Source organism: Tinamus guttatus, unplaced genomic scaffold, assembly GCF_059628265.1.
Source record: "Tinamus guttatus ecotype Peru unplaced genomic scaffold, ASM5962826v1 Tinamus_guttatus_pri_ptg000492l, whole genome shotgun sequence".
NCBI classification, from domain to species: domain Eukaryota; kingdom Metazoa; phylum Chordata; class Aves; order Tinamiformes; family Tinamidae; genus Tinamus; species Tinamus guttatus.
This window is the reverse complement of record NW_028289026.1, coordinates 1,998,776-2,019,807: the sequence shown is the minus strand read 5'-3', so window position 1 is coordinate 2,019,807 and position 21,032 is coordinate 1,998,776. Positions and strand designations below refer to the sequence as shown.

General features: G+C 37.8%; 1 protein-coding gene across 1 annotated transcript in view; it reads right to left on the bottom strand.

The window, feature by feature from the left end:
* The window catches only part of COL14A1 (collagen type XIV alpha 1 chain), a 113,762-nt gene that overhangs the window by 8,617 nt on the left and 84,113 nt on the right, over window positions 1-21,032 (bottom strand). The window contains exons 35-44 of the mRNA XM_088533300.1: window positions 20,916-21,002; window positions 16,993-17,046; window positions 16,505-16,600; window positions 15,290-15,343; window positions 13,902-13,955; window positions 6,696-6,749; window positions 5,512-5,583; window positions 3,431-3,466; window positions 2,932-2,998; window positions 2,235-2,423 (exon numbers count right to left, since the gene is read on the bottom strand). Coding sequence (XP_088389426.1) covers window positions 2,235-2,423; window positions 2,932-2,998; window positions 3,431-3,466; window positions 5,512-5,583; window positions 6,696-6,749; window positions 13,902-13,955; window positions 15,290-15,343; window positions 16,505-16,600; window positions 16,993-17,046; window positions 20,916-21,002 — 763 coding nt within the window. The remainder of the gene's footprint in view (window positions 1-2,234; window positions 2,424-2,931; window positions 2,999-3,430; window positions 3,467-5,511; window positions 5,584-6,695; window positions 6,750-13,901; window positions 13,956-15,289; window positions 15,344-16,504; window positions 16,601-16,992; window positions 17,047-20,915; window positions 21,003-21,032) is intronic.

The window sequence follows — 21,032 nt, the reverse complement described above, 5'->3', positions numbered from 1 at the left end:
TATTTTTAGTATACTTGCTGGTACTGCTGCCAATTTTGCAGCATATTTTCAGTACTTTAGGATGGAAACTTCAGCATTGCTGTTCTGGCATTGTTTTTGAACATAAAAATAACTCTTTACACAACAGAAATGACAAAAAGAAACATATTGTTCATAAAGACTTCCAAGTAGCTGGCTGGAGATGACAGGACTATAAATCGTGACTTTATGAGGAAGATAAATGCAAACAATGCTTGAGCCATAGCAAAGGATGTATTTTGAGTCCATTTATCCTTTAGTCCCTGGCAGACTAGAGCAATCTCTCTAGAAATGGATTCTGAAATCAACTTGGGTCTGTGCAACTCAGAATGCTGTGATATGTTTCTGTTAAATAAACTACTACTACATCAGTCACTCATCAGTCCAAAGTTTCAGTTGCTTGTGAAGAAATTTGATCCTCAAGGACTAATATATTATCTTGTACTTTTTCCTGGATTTTAAATGAGCTCCTTCCTCTTCCCTGCAGGTTCTGTTACAAGTTCCTGCTATGTGACTAAGCTAAAAAACCTTTTCACTCCAAATAAACGAGTCCATCATTTTGTGCTTAAGTTTATCCATTGAATCTCTATTCTTAAGACAGTCTCATTTTAGGTTGTAAAATACAGTAAAACAATCTCAACTTTTGGCACCAGCCGTGCATTATGAAAATCACCAGAGAGCTCTGGCTGCCTGATAATTGCTCTTGAAGCACGCTTGATAGGAGCTTGCTCTCTACCAAGCACAAAATCCTCCACAGTCGCTCTCTGCCAAAAACAGCCCTTTCTAGCATCAGCTATTTGCAGATACAGGAATAAGACACACAAAGACCACATTATGGTGCACTATTCAGTTATGACTATCATGTACTTTTTTTAAAAAAATGTGAACTTTTACCCTTTCTGTAGTCACTCCACTGCCAGTATTGTTTCTTACAGGTTAGTATCACCTAATGCGCACCCCGTTTCATTTAAATGACTATATCTAATGCTTCTGAGATTTCAGTGTGGTACAGCGTGCTGGATCTGAACCTCAGCACAACAAACGTGCTGGGTCAGAAGTTTACCTCTCATAACCTGGCATTTTGGTACCTCCATTCCAAGAGTCCCAGCAAAATATCCTGTGTGCCTAGGATGATTTAAAATATGCTGATATATTATAGAAGTAATTACCCTGAAATCTGCACTCATATTTTCCACGTCACCGTTTTTAAAGTCAGTTAGTCATTTGCTGCCTCTTCCAATTTTCTTTCATCATCAGCCCCTGCTCCCTCCTTCTTTATTCTTTCTGGACAACATCTTCTCTTTGCTCAGCAGCATGTCTGACAAGCCTGTACTTTAAGCCTCTTTTTAGAAGAGGGTAATTAGAATTACAATCTAGAGGGGAAGGAAGGTCCAGTAAACTCATAGGTCACTCAAAGACTTTCTGCTCTAAAAAATGCTTTAACTCTGGTCTTCACAGCTAGTGCAATGATCTGCCGGACTGTGAGGTCCCTGAACTGAGCAGCTTTTATAGCAATTCATTTTTTTTTTTTAATCCAATTAACAGATGTTGTAATAACAATAATTCTTTACTCTTGAACAGTACATTTGGGAGGATTCTGATGATCTTTTGGATTTTCAGTCACTTCCTTGGGTATGGATGCACTTTCATAGACATGGACCTATTCCTTTGGGAGCCAGTCCAGTACACAGAATATTGCCAGTGATGCACAGAGTAGAAAGCAAATCATAACACAGATGCTCTTTAATGGACAGAACTGGAGGAGAAGAAAGAAATACAGCCCTACAAGTAAGAAAATTGAGAATTTTTGCAAATAGATAATTTCTCTCTGACATCCAATTTCCTGTTCTTGCTCCTTCCATACTCTTACAAAATATGATTTCTTCTTCATCGTGATCAACCTTGCTCCTTTCAGAACTTAGAAATTTTCTGAGTTTTGAAGATTGACACATCACAAACCTAGCAGGAAAGCTCAATCTTCCACCAGCACTAACATGAAGGCATCAAACCTCAGCCTGTTACTGCCAAATCACATTCTGCAAAGTCTGCATTACTTTCAGGGGTAGGAGTTTCCAGAGCTTTCATAATGGTTTGTGCTGAGCTCACTAATCAAACATAAAGAAAATTTTTGTCTTCATGGTAAATTTAGACAGAAGAAAGAAAGACATTGAATTGTATTAAAAAAAATGAAAGTGCATGTGAAATATGAGGCCTACCTCTTTCTCCTGGTCTTCCTGGTTGACCAGGACTTCCCGGAAACCCTTGCATGCCTGGTGATCCTTGCTCACCCTGGGGCCCTGGAGACCCTGGCCGACCCGGCTCACCAGGAGGTCCTGCGATGGTTCGTGTCGAGACAGACTGGCTTGGAATCTGGTTCAGGATTGAGTTATATCTTGCCATATGACCTGGCAGGAGGAAATGTCATCGTTTTTACATTGCAGTGGAGAATCTATTTCAGCTGTGTTTGAACAGAGCGCTGGCAGGTCCCCAAGGCTGTGGTCTTTCATGTTAGTGAATTTTTATAATATGAAATTTTTGCTTTTTGGTGCAGAAATAGTGGTTTAGGGATACACAGACGAGAGGAAGGACTTTTCTGTAAGATTTCCTTTTCTTGCTGTGGTGTTTTTTCTGGTGTTTTATGTCTATAAAAATTTTCTGCTATGTTATAGCAGAACCTTCCATATAGTCTGCTAGCCTGGAGACAATTACAGCATTTTAGATGCCTGATGCAAATCTATTCTAGTTGGACATAAATTCAGTTAAACATAAATCTAGCTGAATATAAATTCTGACTGTCTAGTCTAAAACCAACAGATCCCTTGGATGCTGTGAAAAGCATCATATTTCTAGGTAATTGTGGCAGGAAAAGATCCATTCTAGAGATAGGAACATATGAACTATCGATGTACTTACCCTGGATGAGTTGTTCACACACTTGACGAGCAACAGCCCGCACCATTGCTTGGGACTGCAGATCACCCTGGAAAACAACAGCAGCACTATCATAACACACTGGTTTTTATCATATCTCTCTTGAAAATATTCAGAGCAATGAAAGACATTTTTTATCCCTGAGAGATTACATCCTCCCAGAGGAGGAAAAATGCCAAAAAAGTTTGGGGATTTCCCTGGTTCCCATTACTGCTTTCAGTGAGCAGAGGTCTGAGAAGATAACCCTAATGAGAGATTTGGGAACATGATCAACGTCACATACTCCTCACTTTCAAAGCAAGCTACATGTTAAGACAGTGCCTGAGAAAGGAGAAAAGTTTGCCTGACTGAACACAGAACTCTATTGGGTCTGTGAACACAGACAAATATAAATGGTTGGAGAAAAGTTTTGGGTTTTAATGGGACAAAAGGTCAGATGAAGAGGAAAAAAAATTGGCTCACATACAAGCATGAGACTTACCCGCTCACCCCTTTCACCCTTAGGCCCAGGAGCACCCTATGGAAAGGAAAGATTAAATGCAAAATCAATTCTCTGTTTTTTCTGCCTCAAAATTTTGAAATCCTTGGTACAGTCTCCCTTACAACACTACAGGGAAAGAAAAAAAAAAAAGGGCAAAATAACCCCCACAAAGTTTCAGGAGACTTCTTTTTCCATTTCAGTACACAGCAAAATGCTTCCCTTGGGCAATTCCATAGAGATAATAACTTTCCCAGGGGTCTCTGACCTCTCTTTTTTTTTTTTTTTTTTTTTTTTTTTACCAAAAATACCATGGGGCCAAGTGGGCAGTGTTTCCTGAGCTACCACTAGAGGAGCATAACAGTCATCTTGGGGAAGGAATGAACTTCTGTTCCCTTCTGGCTATTGAGTCTCATACTGAATTCTGTTGTCTAAACAGGCAGCAAGGGCAGGTGACCAGGTGATGCATTTCACACGTCTGAAATGCATCTGGCAAGAGTCTGAGAAGGCTGAGGGAAGACAAAATACCAGTTTGAAATCTGTAGCATTTGTTGCTCCAAGGATCTGTACCCACCATGAAGAGGGACAGCATTATTATGATTGATTATACTATCAGTGGCCAGAGCAATTGTGCACTGAGAAAGTTGACTGAAGCAGTTACAAGTGAAGTTGACTGAAGCAGTTACAAGAGAAGGCTAAACATCTCTCAGTAACTGCTAAAATGCAGAAAGGTTTGTATGAAGAGGTAACCAGCCAAATGATGCATGATTGAGACATATCTTGGGAAAGAAGAAAAGTCTAAAGTTACTGCAAGATTCTTTCTAGACTTCTACCTTAATTTTTGGAATGAGAGTTATTGAAATTCAATTATTTTCTGCTCACCTAGCTGTTTCTTTCATAACTGTTAAGAGCTTAAGCATTTGTAGCGGAGGGCTTACATGGCGCACAGGAGCATCTAACTCCAGGATATTTAGCTCAATATCTGAAACGTGTTTGGACAGGAACTAAAGAGTCAACATGTATACATTGACAATAATAAGTTCCATAGCTCATCTAATCTCTTTTGTGGCCTTCATGAAAACACTGAGAAACCATGCAGAGCTGGGTACTAGGTTATTATCTTTGCTTTTTCTTCTATATTGTCAGTCATTTCATTCCCATTTAGCCAAATGAAAGAGCTTGCATAGTACTAAATCTCCAAAGCAAACTGGACATGAAAAATAGGTTGTTTTCCATTCTACAAAGCAAGTCAGAAGTGCACACTGTTGTGTTCAGGTGGTTTTTAAAATTAAGTACAACATCCACTTTAATATATGGAAAGAATTGAGCAGGCTTTATAATTAACCAATTATTGAACTGCTGATGAGAAAAAAAGGTTCACTGAAAATCTCCCGAAACTGTACCTTTTATGTAAGTAAGTTACTCATTTATTTTATACATGGACTCTTTTCTTGTAGTTAAACTGCTGCCTTTGAAAGACAAAGAGAGGTCTTAGATCTTCCTTTGGTAATATGGAGGGTGTAATTTTGCACTCATTGATGTTGGTGGTCAACCGTTCTGCAGCTTAAATCTATAATAACATTATAGAAAAAAGGCCTAATCGTTATGTCAGCTGCCCTGATTTAAATTAAGAGCAACCGCAAGTCAGTATTTTATTCATGCAATAGTTTTTACAATCCAGTTTGAAAATCAGAATGAAGTTGTTTTGGAAATAATCAGGTTAATGAATAACATACATAATTTATTTTCCTAAGAGTTGTTTGAAACACAAAGGAAAAAAAGAGAATGTAATTACACACAGATTACAAATTCACATCCTGTTGCTTTTAAACTTGTGTTTTAATCTTGTCTTTTGATTCTTTCATCCCTACATTCCAAACACTGCTTTCAAGATCAACAAATAAATTTACGTATGAAAAGAAAAACAGCAAAGAAAGATCAATATGGTGTTTGCTAGCTACTAATAGTAAACAGATCGCAAGCTAAAAATATTGTGTAGTTCTGTGCAAAGATAAAAACTAAGGTCAGAAACCAATTAATGCAACAATAGCATATATATAGCAATATCAATTTATTTTACTCACAGGAGCTCCAACATCACCCTGTGGTCCTTGGCTTCCTGTAACACCTGGAACACCTGGGGCACCAGGTATTCCCTACATGGAAAAAAGAAAGCAAACACTTAGCAGGGATGACAATCAACACCCATGAAGCCTATTGACAGGAATGACTGTGTGATGAAGAATCACTGTACAAAGCACTATTCTTCCACCAGTCCACAGAGGCAACAGTCTAATTTTATGGGATGTCAAGTTGCTGAGTACCATTCAACCTGCTCTTATCATCTAACTACAGAATAATATGGAGAACCCTAATGCACTGGACTTTTCTTATTTGTGATACAGATTAATTTATAATTAAAACTAAGCATTTTAACAAATTCCATGAGATACTGTGAATCACGAGATGATGACAGTCTTCCTTCAAAACTAAAAATGAATGACTTTTACTTACAATTATTGCAGTGCTTTGTTCTGCTATTTTTTCTTTAGGAGCTACTGGTAGCTAAGTGCATCATCAGCATCCTGATGATAAGCAGACTGTACATAGGATTTTCCCTTTTAATATCCTAATATTTTCTTGTAATTAATGTAAAAATAATAGTCTGTCTTTTTTCCTGATCTGCCCAAAAAGAAAACAATTTAACACTTCAAGTTTAGGCATAAGCAGGTTTGCCACTTAAAGAACAGAGGCTAAGAGCAATGTGTTGCCCTCAAACATAGGTCTATTTTGAAGGCTGAATGTGGCCTCTGCTATCTTTCTTGTTGACTCTCTGAGAGCTTCCCAATACCTGCAAACACCTTCAGCAGGGCAGGACCAACCAAAACTCAGTGGTCCACTTCAACTAACAAGTGCAAATTGCAATTTCTTACAAAAAGGTTTTAGTCTTGTTTCAAGTGCAAGGAGCATTCATTCCTTTTCTACGCTGCCATTACTTGACTGAATGCAAACTATCAATCTATTGATGGGACAGCTGTCTTTCCTGGGGGAGGAACGCAGGAGACATTTTTTTCCAGAGCTAAGTAAGAATGGAAAGAAATGACACCGGACAAGGAGCAGCGCCAATGCCATGAGTCATGTGAGAACTTCATCTTCCAAGGACAGCCCTTGGCCTTGGTCTGTCTTTTGAAGCCTAGATAACAGACTGACCTACAATTCCCCAAAGTCCTTTGACTTTTATAGCAACCGATTCCATGGCAATACTCACCACTGGGCCAGGGGGTCCTTGTGGTCCTGTGGGTCCATCTTTGCCAGGAAGGCCCTAGAAAAAACAAATATATGCAATTTTGTCAGCTTTGTTTACAGCCTTGTTTAATTTCTGTGCATGCTTATGAAGAACGAATCTGTTCCATTAATCTAAACAACACTTTTTTCTTTATTTTTATTAATTTAATAAATTGTTCTAGAAAAAGGTTATTTCTTTATATGCACAAGGGAGGGTTAGTTGCTGAAAAAGACCAACCTATAGCATAGCCTACATTCAATGAAATTCCAAGTCAAGTCTCACAATACTTCTGAAGTAAGGAGAGGCAATGTGAAAGTTTTGTAATAGCACCTTTGACCTCCGAGTGAATTTCACTCTTAATATATTGAGATAAACGAGAAGATTTGCTGTCAAACTTCTCCATCATGATGGGTCACGACTTTAAATCTGTTCTCACTGACTGCAGCTATTCAGGGTTACACTGATTAAGTGCTGCAAAACAGTAACTGAGAGCATATTTCTCTGCCCAGCAATACTGTACATATGTCCTAGCTATCACAGAGGTCCTGATTCAGGAAGCTGAGTAATGAGACTTCGATGGGAATGCTCATGCGGTTTCAATTATGAACGTGCTTCAGAGCTTCCAGAAGTTACAGCCAGAAACTAAAGATATCTTGGAGACTGGAAAGCAAGCAAATCACAGAAGAAAGACTAACCAGATGTAAAAGAAAATACACTGTTAATAAAGCATACGTTCGTACACATAGTAAAGAAAGAACATCCTTAGCTCCTTATCTCATAGAACTTCAGGAAAAAAAAAAATCACGTCATCTTGGGTTTGTACTTTTTTCCCCCCTCACACTTTATTTCTGACATGATTATAGTAATGGATATAACATGAATTGGTGGTTTTATGCTCTACAGAATCTGGAAACTATGATTCAAAACTTCTTTTATATGGCAGAGAATTCTGGTTTGGGATTATTATCTATCATGTACCTGAAAAGGATTTTTTTAATTCCACCAGAAGAGTGTTTTTTGATAAAAGAGGCTATATATTCCATTCATATAATTCATCTGCACATCCTTAGACCTTGATAAGGAAATACTTTTCTGTTTTGCACTATAGCCATATGATTCCTGAAGCTTCACAGTCTGAACCAATCTCCTTATCACAATGAGAACGAAAGCAAATGTCACAGTAAAGTGACTTAGAATAAAGACACTATGTGACATCAGTTTTAAGATAAATAGGGAGAAAATATTCTAAGACTAAACCAATTCAAACAGAAGTTAGTTCAGTCCTCTTCTTTGTTTTTTTTTTTCTAGAGGAAATAGAGAATGCCACAAGGAACTGTGAAGAGCATTAAAAATGATCAACTAGGGTTTCTGATTTTATCTGGAAGAAGTATTTAGTCATGAACAAAGTTTTGAAAAACTCATTGTCAGTCATCTTTTATAGCCTTTATAGCATGGCCCTATAATACAAACAATTCTATCTTCTTGTTTAACAGTTTGACCTTCAGGAAGACTGCCACCTTCATATTTACCCAAATATTCCACTTTTCTAAAAGCAAGATAAAATAAAAGTAGTAAAATCTATTTTATTTTCGATCAGTCCTAGGGCAGGATGAAAACTGGCTGGGACCTCTTAAATGCTCAACTATCAGCAGAGCAAAGAAGGAGCTTTCCACCACCTTCCAGAACCTAATATGGATTTACACAAACTTCATAAATAAAAAATAATGCTGCCCCCTCCATTCTCCTATCCCAGTCAAATGACAGAACCAATATGATCAAAAATGTAACATTTTCTTAACAATTTATTTCTTCTGAACAGCAATCTTACTGTTGGGCACTCAAGAAGCATTTCATTTCATTCTCCCAGGATTCATTCCTCTTGGCCCTGTCTCCGTATCACTTGGCCACATAAAATCACCTCCTGCCATAGTTGTTAGATGTAAAAATTATTTATAAACAAAATCAAATAGAGGTTTGGTTCAAAAAAGAGTATGAAAATATCTGTTCTCTCACACAGGCAAAATTAAGAATGGTTTATGTTGCCAATAGAGTTTGAAGTTGATGTTTCTGAGATGATCCGATGGTCAGAATGGACCTGATATTCATTCTGAGCATGCCAGTAGTGACTTGTGGGGGGTTAGTAGGTAACAAGAAACTGGCAGAATGACTGGGGATGGAATTTTGGCTGTTTCTCCCATTATTTTTGATCTGTGTAACGTAGAGGGAAATAAAATAGTGTGAGAATTCACAAATTTGTATCCAGAGCAGTGAATCCTTAAAGGATACTGTTTGCTCTCTCCTTTACTGAAGTCTCTTCTCTTTGCTCACCTTGGGCCAGCCTCAGAGTGACTAGAGGAATTGTGTGGCACCACAGCAGGTCCGTGCTGATGCAGAACTGCCCAAGGTCGGAATGACAGTGTCCAGGGCTCCCGCATCTCCACACGCAGCCACACGTCCCAGAGCGGGGCAGGACAGGCTTTCATGCATGACCTCAGGTGTCGGGCAGTTCAGACTCAAGACGAGTGTTATTTTGTAGGGTAAAATTGAGTCAAGGTGAATTTTGCCAATGGCCTGAAAACCAATTGTGGGGAAAACAATATAATCGGTGTAGCTAGTGTTGTTTGTTTGTCTGAATTCAAATAACATCACAAAATGGGTAGGTACCACCTAAACTCTATAATCTTAGCTCTGTTGAAATCTCAGGCCTGTTGAAGTCAGGGAAAGCTGTCACTGGAAACTCCTCCATCTTTGGTAGTTTGGACTCTGTTCTGGAGAGGTGTTTTTGCAATTAAGAGTAGACACTGGCAAAAGTTCAACTGAAGTTACTGAGTCCAGACTTGAAGCACTTTCACGCACACGAACTTGTCTCAAAATTTACAACTGTTCTGCATAGATAAAAGTATATTGACTAATCTTTATTCCTGTGTGCAGTCATTGTTATTGTCGGAGAAAAACTTATTAAACATTTAATTTGGTGTATTGTGGTGCAGCTCCCAAAAGATTCTGCATCAATGTGAGCTGTTTTTTAATTAATGGTAACCAAGGAAAAGAGAAGAAATGTGGCTTTTTTTCCAAAAAAACTTTGCTCAAAACACACAGCCTTTATTCAGCCACAGTAGGCTAGTTCTGCATCAACACACAATAATGCTGACATAGCATAATCCCCCTTCTTTGTGAAATTACCAGTAGCGGCTAATATTCAGAATAATAGTCGACATTAGGAAAATATTTCTGTATTAATTCTACATAGTTTAAAGCTTTTTGTTTGTTTGTTTTTGCATGTTTGTTGGTTTTCCCAATGTCACTAAAAGTAAGATCTAGAGGGACATAATCCTTTCCTCATGTATCTGGATCTGTCTGACTATGTCTGTACTAGTAAACTAAGCAGACCCAGAGGGCAAAATATGTGGCACAAGTCCATACCCACAGCTATACAGCAAAGAATCCGGAGGTCCTAGGGGACAAGCAGGACACGACGCAGCAATGTGCCCTTGCACCAAGGCCAACCGCATTCCTGGGCTGCGTTAGTCAGAGTGTAGATGGTAGCTCCAGGGAAGTTTCCCCCTCACCAGGAAAACCGTGTAGAGTCAGAGGATTCACTGGAAATGGCTTCTCATCTGTGTCCTCTGAGTCATGAGCTGAAAGAGCAGAAAGGAGTTTGCCACCAGGAGCTGGAGCAACATGTAAGACCTGTCTTTCTGACAGATGTACCTCACCGCTGGACCTGTGTCTGCAAGCAGGATAAGGCAGCACTGCTGAATGCTTCTGGTCGCCAGTATAGCAGCAGCAGATGAGCAAGAGAAAGCAGTCACTAAACAGCTTGACCCTCTGATCCCACCTTAGCGTTCACATAAGCACATACATCCTAGAGCTTCCTCCAAGAGAATTTTCCAGCCTTCTAAAGGAGAGTATGTTCCTTGCCTGAGCTCAGCCTAGCCATGCCTGCTTGAGCCAAGAGAAACAAGGCCAGGAGGAGACACCTCTGAGGAAACCACCAGGCAACAGTGAGAAATGACAAGGTCACGGGCACTGCAAAGCCAATCTCTGGGTCCAGAGCAAGAGTCCCTTCCAACTCAGTTTTATCTAGAGAATCACATAAAATGTGCACAGAAATGTGCCTGCTGCTCAGCATGATAAACTCTCCCAACACGACTGTGTCGGTTTGTCCTCTCGGGTGGCCTGCACTTCACAAAAAAAGAAGAAAGAGGGGAGTAATTGTACGTGTGACCTGGCCTTGGATAGGAGCCATGGTATATGGGAGATATGGGAAAGGACAGACTTTTCCCCTCTACTGACACCCCTACAGCAAGGGCAAGTCTCAGTCTGCTTCCAGACTTCATACTCTTGGCTGAAATAAATGAATCAAAGGCACAAGAGGATCTAATTACTGACTCTTCTGGCCACACCAACAGCATGATGTCAGTCTGGATGCTCTAGCATGTGCAAATTGACTATTTTTTAAACATGCTGTCCTGAGAGAGTTAGTATAGAAACACAGTTTTACATGGCCAGTTACAAATATAAGGCAGCAGACATTTTCAAAACAAAACAAAATGTTTCAAAAACAAAATGTTGCCATCTGTAAAATAAGAAGAAACCATTTGGAATTTTATATATTTTATACATACACACACACACACACATATATATATATATGTATATAATGGCATTATTTTACAACTAGAAGTTGACAAACTGTTCTTAGTGTGAATTTGAAATATAGTTTTAAACCAGTTACCAGATAGGTTTAAAAACATAATTACAAATATTTAGGGAGTTTGTTTCATTACTGGAAAACAGTTTTTAAACTCTGTTTCAATCTTCATATAGTAATTTTATTTCTTCTCACTTTTTTCAAAGGGTGTGTGATTCATATCAAAAATTATTTCTGAATTCTACACAACTGACTAGGGGAGATGCTCTGTTTTATTTTTTTTAATGAACTAATAAATTCCAAGAACAGCATAAATAAGTAAACCAGAGATTAAAAATCTGAAGTTCAGAAATACAAAGAGAACTTTTGCATATTCTTTGTTGAATTAAAATAAGAGGAAGAAAAAGACCTTTTCTCCATTGATTTCAACAATAAAAACATGAATGGAGAATATGGTGAATGCTAGAAATTAAAACAAAGAAGAAAGAAATATAAAAGTGAAGTCACCTACTAGCAACCAGAAGAAAAAAACTCTCCCTTCAAGGACTTCTTGAATCTTATCACGTTAACCCCAGTCCAGCAAATGTCTCAGATATCTCCCATTAAATATCAATCCTCTATTTATCTTTCATTAAATTCAGTATTATTTAGCCATCTCCTTAATGCTTCATAGCACCTAATCTGGATCCACTTTAATTAAAACATTTCAATGAATATCAATTACTAATGGAAAAATGATGAAAATGAAGCTAAGGATAACATGAAAAATCTCAATTCTATCTATATAATAACTGCAAAACAGCTTGAGACCTTGGCTAGGAGGAGTAAGCTCAACAAAGGGAACATTATACCAAAAGGCAATTTATTTCTTAGCAGCTTTCCAGTTCCCCTTTGCTTTTGCTGCAGTTGTGCCTTTTAGAACGGCGCCTTTCTCCAGTGCTTGCCCTTCAAAGAGTTTGATTATGTAGAGAAATCGCTATTTGAATCTTCAGCCATTAAGCGCAATTATGTTGTCATACCTTCACTGGAATCAAACGAGTTACATCACTAGAAAAATAATATAACATCATTGTTTGTGGCTACAGAAATAATTGCTGCAGGACAACACTGCCCAAGGGTCACACAGAGCAAACAACCGACTAACAGGCCTGACTCTATGAGATCCAGGCAATTTATGTAGTTCCTTTGTTTAACATCAGAAGAAAGTGAACTCTTGAACCCATCATGATTCTCATTTCTATATAAAATGGCAATTTATTTAATTGCCTGACTTAATACAGATGACACTGGGGCTTTCTGCAGGAGCAGAACTACATGCCTTCTCCCTGGCTGTATCTGAAGGCCTTTGCCTATTCTGGTTTATTCCCCTGCTTTTCTTAGAAATATCTTCCCTTTGCATCAGCCTGTTGAGTCCCACATGCAGGAGAGCTAGACCAGTTCTGAACTGCTGGCTGACATCTAGACTTCACTGACAATCTCCTTTGCTAAAACATAAAATTAGCTACAGCATAAAGATGGCAATCAGGCTTTACACCTTTATGAGCATGTGACATCAAGCTTGGGGAATTTAGGGTAGAAAATTCCAGTATTTTTTTTTTTAAAAAAGTTTCTATACAGAAGAATGCGTAAAAGTATTATATAGTGGGAAAAGGAATACCTTCCTATTTCATTCATCAATTAGCTGAAAATTAGACAGCTATTACTCACCAGGTGATAATGTTGTGCTAAAACTTCTATCAATAAAAATATCTTGTTCTCTGGATTTCAGAAGGAAAAAAAGGTAGATGCATGGCCTAATAGGGGTGCATATTTAAAGATATGCACATGCTTAAATTGGTAATAGTGATATTAAGCACACATACTATAGAGACTTTCTTTATAACAAAGTCTCAGTTCAACGCCAGAAACCCAAAGAACCTCCAGATTTCTTTGTAGCTGTCACATAAAATACCCCCCAAAATATCATAAATATATAAATGTTGTTAAAGGGAAATTAAAAGTCATATTTAACAGTGAACTTCTGCTCTAAATAGTACCCTTGTATTATGTTAACAATCACTTTCAAGCGCCTGACTAATATGAAACAAGACGTGTTAGATGATGCTTTGAAAGTCCAGTCAGTAAGGATTGGTAATAGGTTCTAGGGAGCCTGGGAAAGCACTTACAGATTTAAATGCTTAAAAAAATGTGAAGGTTATTTTATCAATACCTAGACAGAATGTCACTACCTTCATCTGCTCTACCACAAGCAGAAGAAAGTTGACAAAATGTTGATATTACTCTTTAACTCTTCCTTATGTAATTAAATTTAACACAAACACAGTATATTCTTTTTAGTATTTCTCAACCCTGATCTAGCAGATAAGATGCTTCGCCCTCTCTGTCTTCTCTGCTGACTGCTACAGACATATGGGTTTTCAGAAGTGGCAAAATATAAGTGATAAAGTATACTAAATCAGCCTCACCATTAAACATATGAATTATGGAATGGAAAGTCTTAAACTAAAAGACAACACATATTTATTTTACTTTACCCTTTGACCTTGAGCTCCATCTCTTCCTGGTGAACCTGATGCTCCTGGAATACCCTAAGCATTATAAAGAGAGGGCAAATTATGAGATCAACTTAAAACAGTCCAAATAAAATCACTTTCTAGTAATAATAAAAAAAACTATATTAAATGCTTTTGGATAAACGAAAGGAACCAGAGAATTCAGATACTAGGTACAGTCATAGAAGCGATTCAGTAAAGAAAGCATTTCTGTGAAATGAGAGATGGTTAAGCCCATTAAAATGCGCAAGTTTCACCTCTATTCACTACAATCCTCTGTGAGTAATGCAGACTAGTTAGTCAAGCCAGGCTTCCTACCCACTAAGCTGAATAAAAAGAGCTTGATTTCCTACATCATTCCAGTTCAAATCAGTACAATTCCACCGCACTACATCAGTCTCAACCTGAAAATCTCTCTTGTTTTTAAAATGGAGTCTATTACCCTATATTTTGAAGCCAGTGCAGTGCTAGCAAAGGGGGAAATAGTTGTCCAAAAATGATTACATGAGTTACATTCAGCAGAGTTTCACATTCTCCAAATGAAATCTCACTTTCTGGCACAGAGAGCAGCAATCTGGGACTACAGAACTGACTTACAAGGAAAGACTGTACAAGTTTACTATCACACAGGAGCAAGAGGCAAGGAATCTAGTAACAACTAACAAATATTAGGAGGATATAATCATCAGCAGAAAAGCATTTGTAAAGGGATGAGCAAATGATCTTGGGAAGCAGCAATACATTGAAATTAGGAAATGCAAACTCTAGAGACTAAATATAGTCCTCCTCCTCCTCCAGCTGTGAAAAAATTCATTGTGTCCTACAGCTTTTTAAGATAGTGGTATTATGAAAGATAGAACTATAGATAGATAGATAGATATATCTATATGCGTATATATTTATATCTATGTATTTGTATGTATAAATCATCTAGGAGGATAGATCAGCCATATATATATGTATGTGGCTGATCTAGATAATTCCGGGTACAATTTTATGAGTTTAAAATGAAAACAAGTGGACAGTAATAAGCAAGCAGAAATTCAAGAACTTCAGAGCGCCCCTGAGCCTATAAAGACCCAATATCAGTATTTAACAGTGTCAAGCAGATTTCTTAAAAAAAAAAAAAAAAAAAAAAAAAAAAAAAGTTTCTTTAAAACAAGAGAGTTCTTTAAAATCAGACCCTGAATGATTTGGTCGCTGCATACCAGCATACTCTGGACTCCTGATTTTAAATTTCCTTTCTTATTCACAAAAATCAACACACTTGTCAACAGCTTTGGACATGTGCCTTAAGTTCACAGTGATGTCAAGTCAACATTCAAACTTAACTCAGTAACTAACTGATGAAACAATAACCAAGGCAATACCTGTAGGCCGGGAAAACCAAGATCTCCCTTCTCTCCCTTTTCGCCTGGTGGACCCTGCAGATTGAAAATAACACATAACAAACAGAATACATGGTTATTTCCTTTATTTGAATAGTTGATTCCAGCACCCGCAGAAAAAACAAACTAATGAAAAAAACAAGACTATTTCTCCTAATAAGAGCAAAACTTCGGACTATATTTGCAAAATTGTAAATGAAGTATTTACACAGGAAATAAAAAAGAAAGAAACACATTTTAAAAGACTTCAGAATGAACCTGGCAAAACTGTGGCCTTTACGTTACAAGAGAGAAACCATATTCTTTTCCCATTGAATGAACTAGTTTCTCTTCAGCCTTTGGAAATATCTGCTATAATGACACTAATGGAGCTCTACAAAAACTATACATATTTCTATGGTATATACATATGATAAAAAATATGTATAATAAACTATTTTTAAATAAATTTTATACAGAAACTATTTTTCTATGAAAGAACTGAGAATATCATCATAATTAATGTGTTGCTTATTCTCTCATGAAGTTATGAAAAATATATAGTTTTCATAAAATGTGTGTCTGATTCATTTGAACACTTGTGGACATTTGAAGGTACCTACAGGAGATGTGTATAAGTTGAGATTAGTACTGGTGGTTCGTTATTCTATCAATGTATCTTAAGGATGAAATTCTGAGGCCTATTCTACAATTGTGTTCCACACTCCAGACCTAATCATCTCCTGTGATGATAGTGTCTGTAAGGGAAGTAATCCATGTTGCTTAAGTTGGCAGTGAATATCATGTTTTTTACTTGTTTATCTTTTGAATCAGAATTGATCTGAGATGAGCAATACTACAAAAGAAGAGGGTAAAATACTAACATTTTGTTTTTGGAGCATGCTACAACCTAGATGTTATTTTCCTCTTGTCTCCAGACTTGGATGCTAATATGTGGGCCATAGTCAACTTGTGGTCAAATCTCTCCAGGTGAACTGTAAGTTCAGCTCCACATACAAAACAAGCATGTTGATGTTGAAACACTGGCCAGCTGGTCCACTGCAAGTTAAACCCAAGCCTGTGACTTTACGTTAAACACTGCAATTCTGAAATCCAGATTCTGATCAGGATACCAAAAGATATTTGTGTTCAGTATAAGGTATCTGAACATTACACTGCTAATAGAAAATATAACTCTGCTACTTATGTAAGACTCACTGGAAGCCCTTGAATAGAAAGCCCACTGGGTCCTTGAGGTCCTGGAGGTCCTTGGGGTCCTGGAACACCAATTTCACCTCGAGGTCCATCTGGTCCCTAAAGTAGCACAGGACATAAGTTAAACTTCCATCATCTGGACAAAAGCAGCTTCTGTTTGAAGAATTAAACACCAATAGACTTGAAAACATCCAAAATATGAGTACCATTTGACTGGACAGTTGGAGTTCAATTTAAAAACGCCTGGTTCCTTTATACAAAAAATGAAGATTTGTGCTGTGAGAGCAGCCTTCCAAATTTTATTTCCTTTTTCAGGAACAAACATGACAAGCAAATGTTATGAAAAGAGACACACCAAAAAGCAACAGCGTTTTGCTATGCTTCTTCCTCATCGACATCAGAGACAATCTGGAAATCATTTCAAGGTTTACATGCAGCAGAGAAACCATGAACCTGTGCATCTGACAGTTGTACACTGCTGTACAACGTACCTTTGGACCTGGATCACCACGATGACCTTTGGCACCTCTGACACCTGGCCCGCCCTGCAAGGCACAAGCACAAGACTAGCTGAAAAGCACAGATCAGATTTGGCAAAGCCCAAGCATTTCGTTCTTGTTCTTGAACCACAGAGAGTATCTGCCAATATCCTTCCTCTGGAGTAATTAAACATACTTAAGTTTGGTCATACACAGGAATGGATTTAAACATAGACTTAATACTTTCTAAAGTATCATATTAGAAATAACACACTCCTGTGTGCATGGAAATGCACCGATCCACATCACAGATCGCAGGGTCCCTCCAGTTGCTGAAACCTCCCACACAACTATCAGTTCATTCCAAGATCATCCCAGTGTTAATGGGTGAGTGTCCAAGGACTCAGACATATTTTTACTGCAGGACAACTCCCAGACCTGTTAGACTTAAATAAGGTTTGATCTAGAACTATTCTAAATCAGGTAAAAAGCTTCTATGTCTCTCTCTAGCAATTCCTTTCTCTAAATTATTTTCTCTAACTTTCTCTTTTTGCTTTCTTCAGTGATGCTTACATCTGTTCATCATTTGATAAACAACTGTTGCCTTAGCTTCTTTTTTTTATTAGTATCATCTGAGACACTGGAGTTGCACATACCTATGGATGGCTTCCATGAATATGTTTTGTATATATATGTTGGATGTGCTTCATCCTCTAGGACAATTTAAGTAAAGATTTATTTTCATTTTTCAGATCAATTTCCCTCTTTCCCCACTCCAATATATTACTTATTCTGTTGGGATATGAGCTTTAAAGTTTAGGGATTTTGTCCATCTTTGTCCGCATGAACCACCTCGTTCAGTTAGGCACCATAGGCACTATTTAGAAGCTACAGTAACAATAAACAGTTATAAAAAATAACAGCAAAGTTAAAAAATGAGATCAAAGATATAAAAATATAAAATATGCATATCAGATTAAATGCATATTTAGTATCCATGAGACTTCAAATAGGAATGTAAACAACGGAAAGTTTCAAAAGTACCAGAATTTCTCTTGCCCTTCAAGGAAAGTATTAAGATTCCTCCACTTTATTCTTATGGTCACTTCATTTTTACATCTTGTCCCAGTTCCCTCACTCTTCTCACTTCCACCCCAAGCTTCAGCTCGTGCCCACTACCCACTCCATCACCATCAGGCCTCAGCTCCACATCCAGTATTCCTTTTCCGACCCTTAAAACTAGTCCCACATGGTCCACAGAATCATTTTCCAGCTGCCAATTCCCACGTTCCTGGTCCTCACAGTTCTGCGTTTCTGTCTGGTAGTCTCCTGAGATGTCCCTTTTCTCCTAACAGGAAACCCTCTATCAGATCAAAAATTCTGATGCAAATGCTCAGCAAAATAACTGTAACGTTAAAATAAAATTGAACAGTTTTCTCCAAATTCATTCTCAGGAAAAAGTGAACCCTTTTATGGGAGAAGGATGTATATTTAAAAATCAATCATGTTCACAGCCTAATGAGGAGCCATTGAATCATGTGCTTTCCCATTCACATGGGCTTCAGCCCACTCTCTCCTGTTTTGAATCCAGCAAACTGTGGTTTGTAAAAAGTGCAAGTTCCAAAAAACACGGATTCAATTTGAAAACATCACAAGCCTCCCCCTCACTTTCCACACTCCTGAACTTGTGTGTCCAGTTTCAAATATTTCATTTCTTTGGCTTCTACTTCTACCCAGGAATTACTATGCCTTTTATTTCTCTCTGTTATTTTAAATAACTCCTTAATAGCCATACGTCCTCCCTGCAACACACCTTACTCAACTGTTATCAAGTCACCAAATATCTTCATCCCTTTCCTCACATTCTCCAGTTTTGCAGCACTCCTCTTAAAATACTATCTTAACTTTGCATGGCGAGCTTCAGGCAGCATGAGCAAATTCTGCAAAGATTCAGCCATGACAATGGTAACACGTAATGAAAACTGCTACATAACCTTAACTCGAAACAAAACTTTGTCTTACCCCAAATCACCTGCCTCCTAGGAGATTTTTTTTTTTAGAGACATCAACATAAAAAAAAAGAATTTTGAGCCTTTTCAATATAATCACTCAAATTAGCTTTAGAGAAGAATCCTGATCCCTTAAACAGAAATATCCTTGGCTTAGAGAAAAGTCACGTGACATTTTAACAGCTTGGAGCATTGCTGAGCAGACATAGAACATGCAACTGGCTTTTGGTTAGCTGAAAAACAAACACTGACTTGTCTTTTTGTTCTGCTTTTTCCTAGGCTTCTAACTTTTTCCAAACCCACCACCTACCCACCCTGCTATCTGGCATGGGCATCACTCATAAGAGGCTGAGTTCTAGAATTACGTGCTCCCATGACTAGGCAACATTTTTTCTGTTTGACTTTAAACATCCTCTTGCATGTAATTTCACTACTTGAAATATTGGTAATTTTAACAAATTCAATCTTCTCCACTTTTTTTTTTCCTCCGCATAGTATTTTCTTCCATTAATTTCATTTTTTTTTTTCCATTTTTTTTCCAGTAAAGTGGTAGGGGCCCAGGTTCAACACTTCGTCTACATGAATGATTTGCCTCAGGAGAAAAATGCGGCCCCTAAAAATGTTTAAAAGCAGACTAAATGCTCAGGGGAAATGAGTAATGTAAAGTCATGGTCCAGGCAAGGAAGTCTGTGTTTGATGATTCCAGATCTTTTCCAATCTATTGCTTAGGAAACTCTGAAAAAGCTGTCTGCCTTTACATTACCTAAAATCTAGGGAAACAGAAGCAGTAGCATAGAAGAAGCTGAGTCCTATCAATGAGAATTTTAAAATCTATTGCATGCCTAAATATTTGTATTTTCTTAAATTTTATTGCACTATAACTATTCACAATTCCACAGTGTTGCGACTATTTTTTTCTTGCATAGATCAACAGAAAGTGTCAGAAACATAGCCTATAGCTTTTCTAAACTGCTGAAAATCAGCCATGTGATGTGAGATTCAGTTATCTGTCTTTAGTCATCCATATGTCACTTTTCTGGTCTGATCCATTATCTGAGTTTTCCTCAAGCCAGTGAAGAGAGAGATTTTTTTCCCATCTTTCTAGGATATTACCTTCAAATGGAGCTAAAGCAAAATTATTGCCCTCTATCCCACTCTTATCCCACTGACAGGAGTCTAGATGCACAATTTAAGCTAGATCTTCACAGTTAGACAGGTGAAAGCAACCCTGTTATTTTATCATTCACAGGCAAGCCAGAAAAAGTTTCAGTTCAAATTTCAATGTGCATGCCACATTCCATCCTTCAGTGTGGAGTGAAGTAGAAAGAAAGGGACAACCTCCTCTTTCTCCTTCATCTCCTTAGGACACCTCTCTGCCTCCAGGACCTCACAAAAAATGTGCACTTCAGGTTCTGCTTTCTGATAGATATTTTAGCTCTTAGACAGGCCTTCCACAACAGGAGTCTTCTTGCATCTTTCACCACACAAAGGGCATACCCCATCCCTTTAATTTATAAATATACCATAAATTAAGTATTTCAAAAAGCTAAATTTAAAGCTATATTAAATGTATGCTAGAGCACACAGCAGATGATTAAAAAAATGAAAACAAATGGCACTTACTATGATTTATTTAGTAATGCTTCAGGTAGGTAATATGGTTCAAAGTCTAGAGATTATGATAACTTAGTCCTGTCTGGATTAGTCCATTGAGAATTCGATTCACTTATTAGGTAAGAAGGTTTGCTACACCTATTACTTGGCACCTTTGCTAAATATGTACAATATAATTTTATATCTTTGCCAGCACCCGAAACTCCATTTCACCTTATTACTTATACAATGGTAGAATATTCCCAAATCTTGGAATAAAGCTGGCCAGTGAACTACTGAGTACAGTAGAGCACAAACAGAATAAAGCCTTACCGGTGGTCCAGGAGGTCCAAGGGGTCCCTTGTTAGCTTCTGAACAGGAACAAGCATGAGGAAGGGAAGGGCAGTTTTCCTCATCTCTCTAAGAAAGATAGGAAGAGTTTGATGTGCA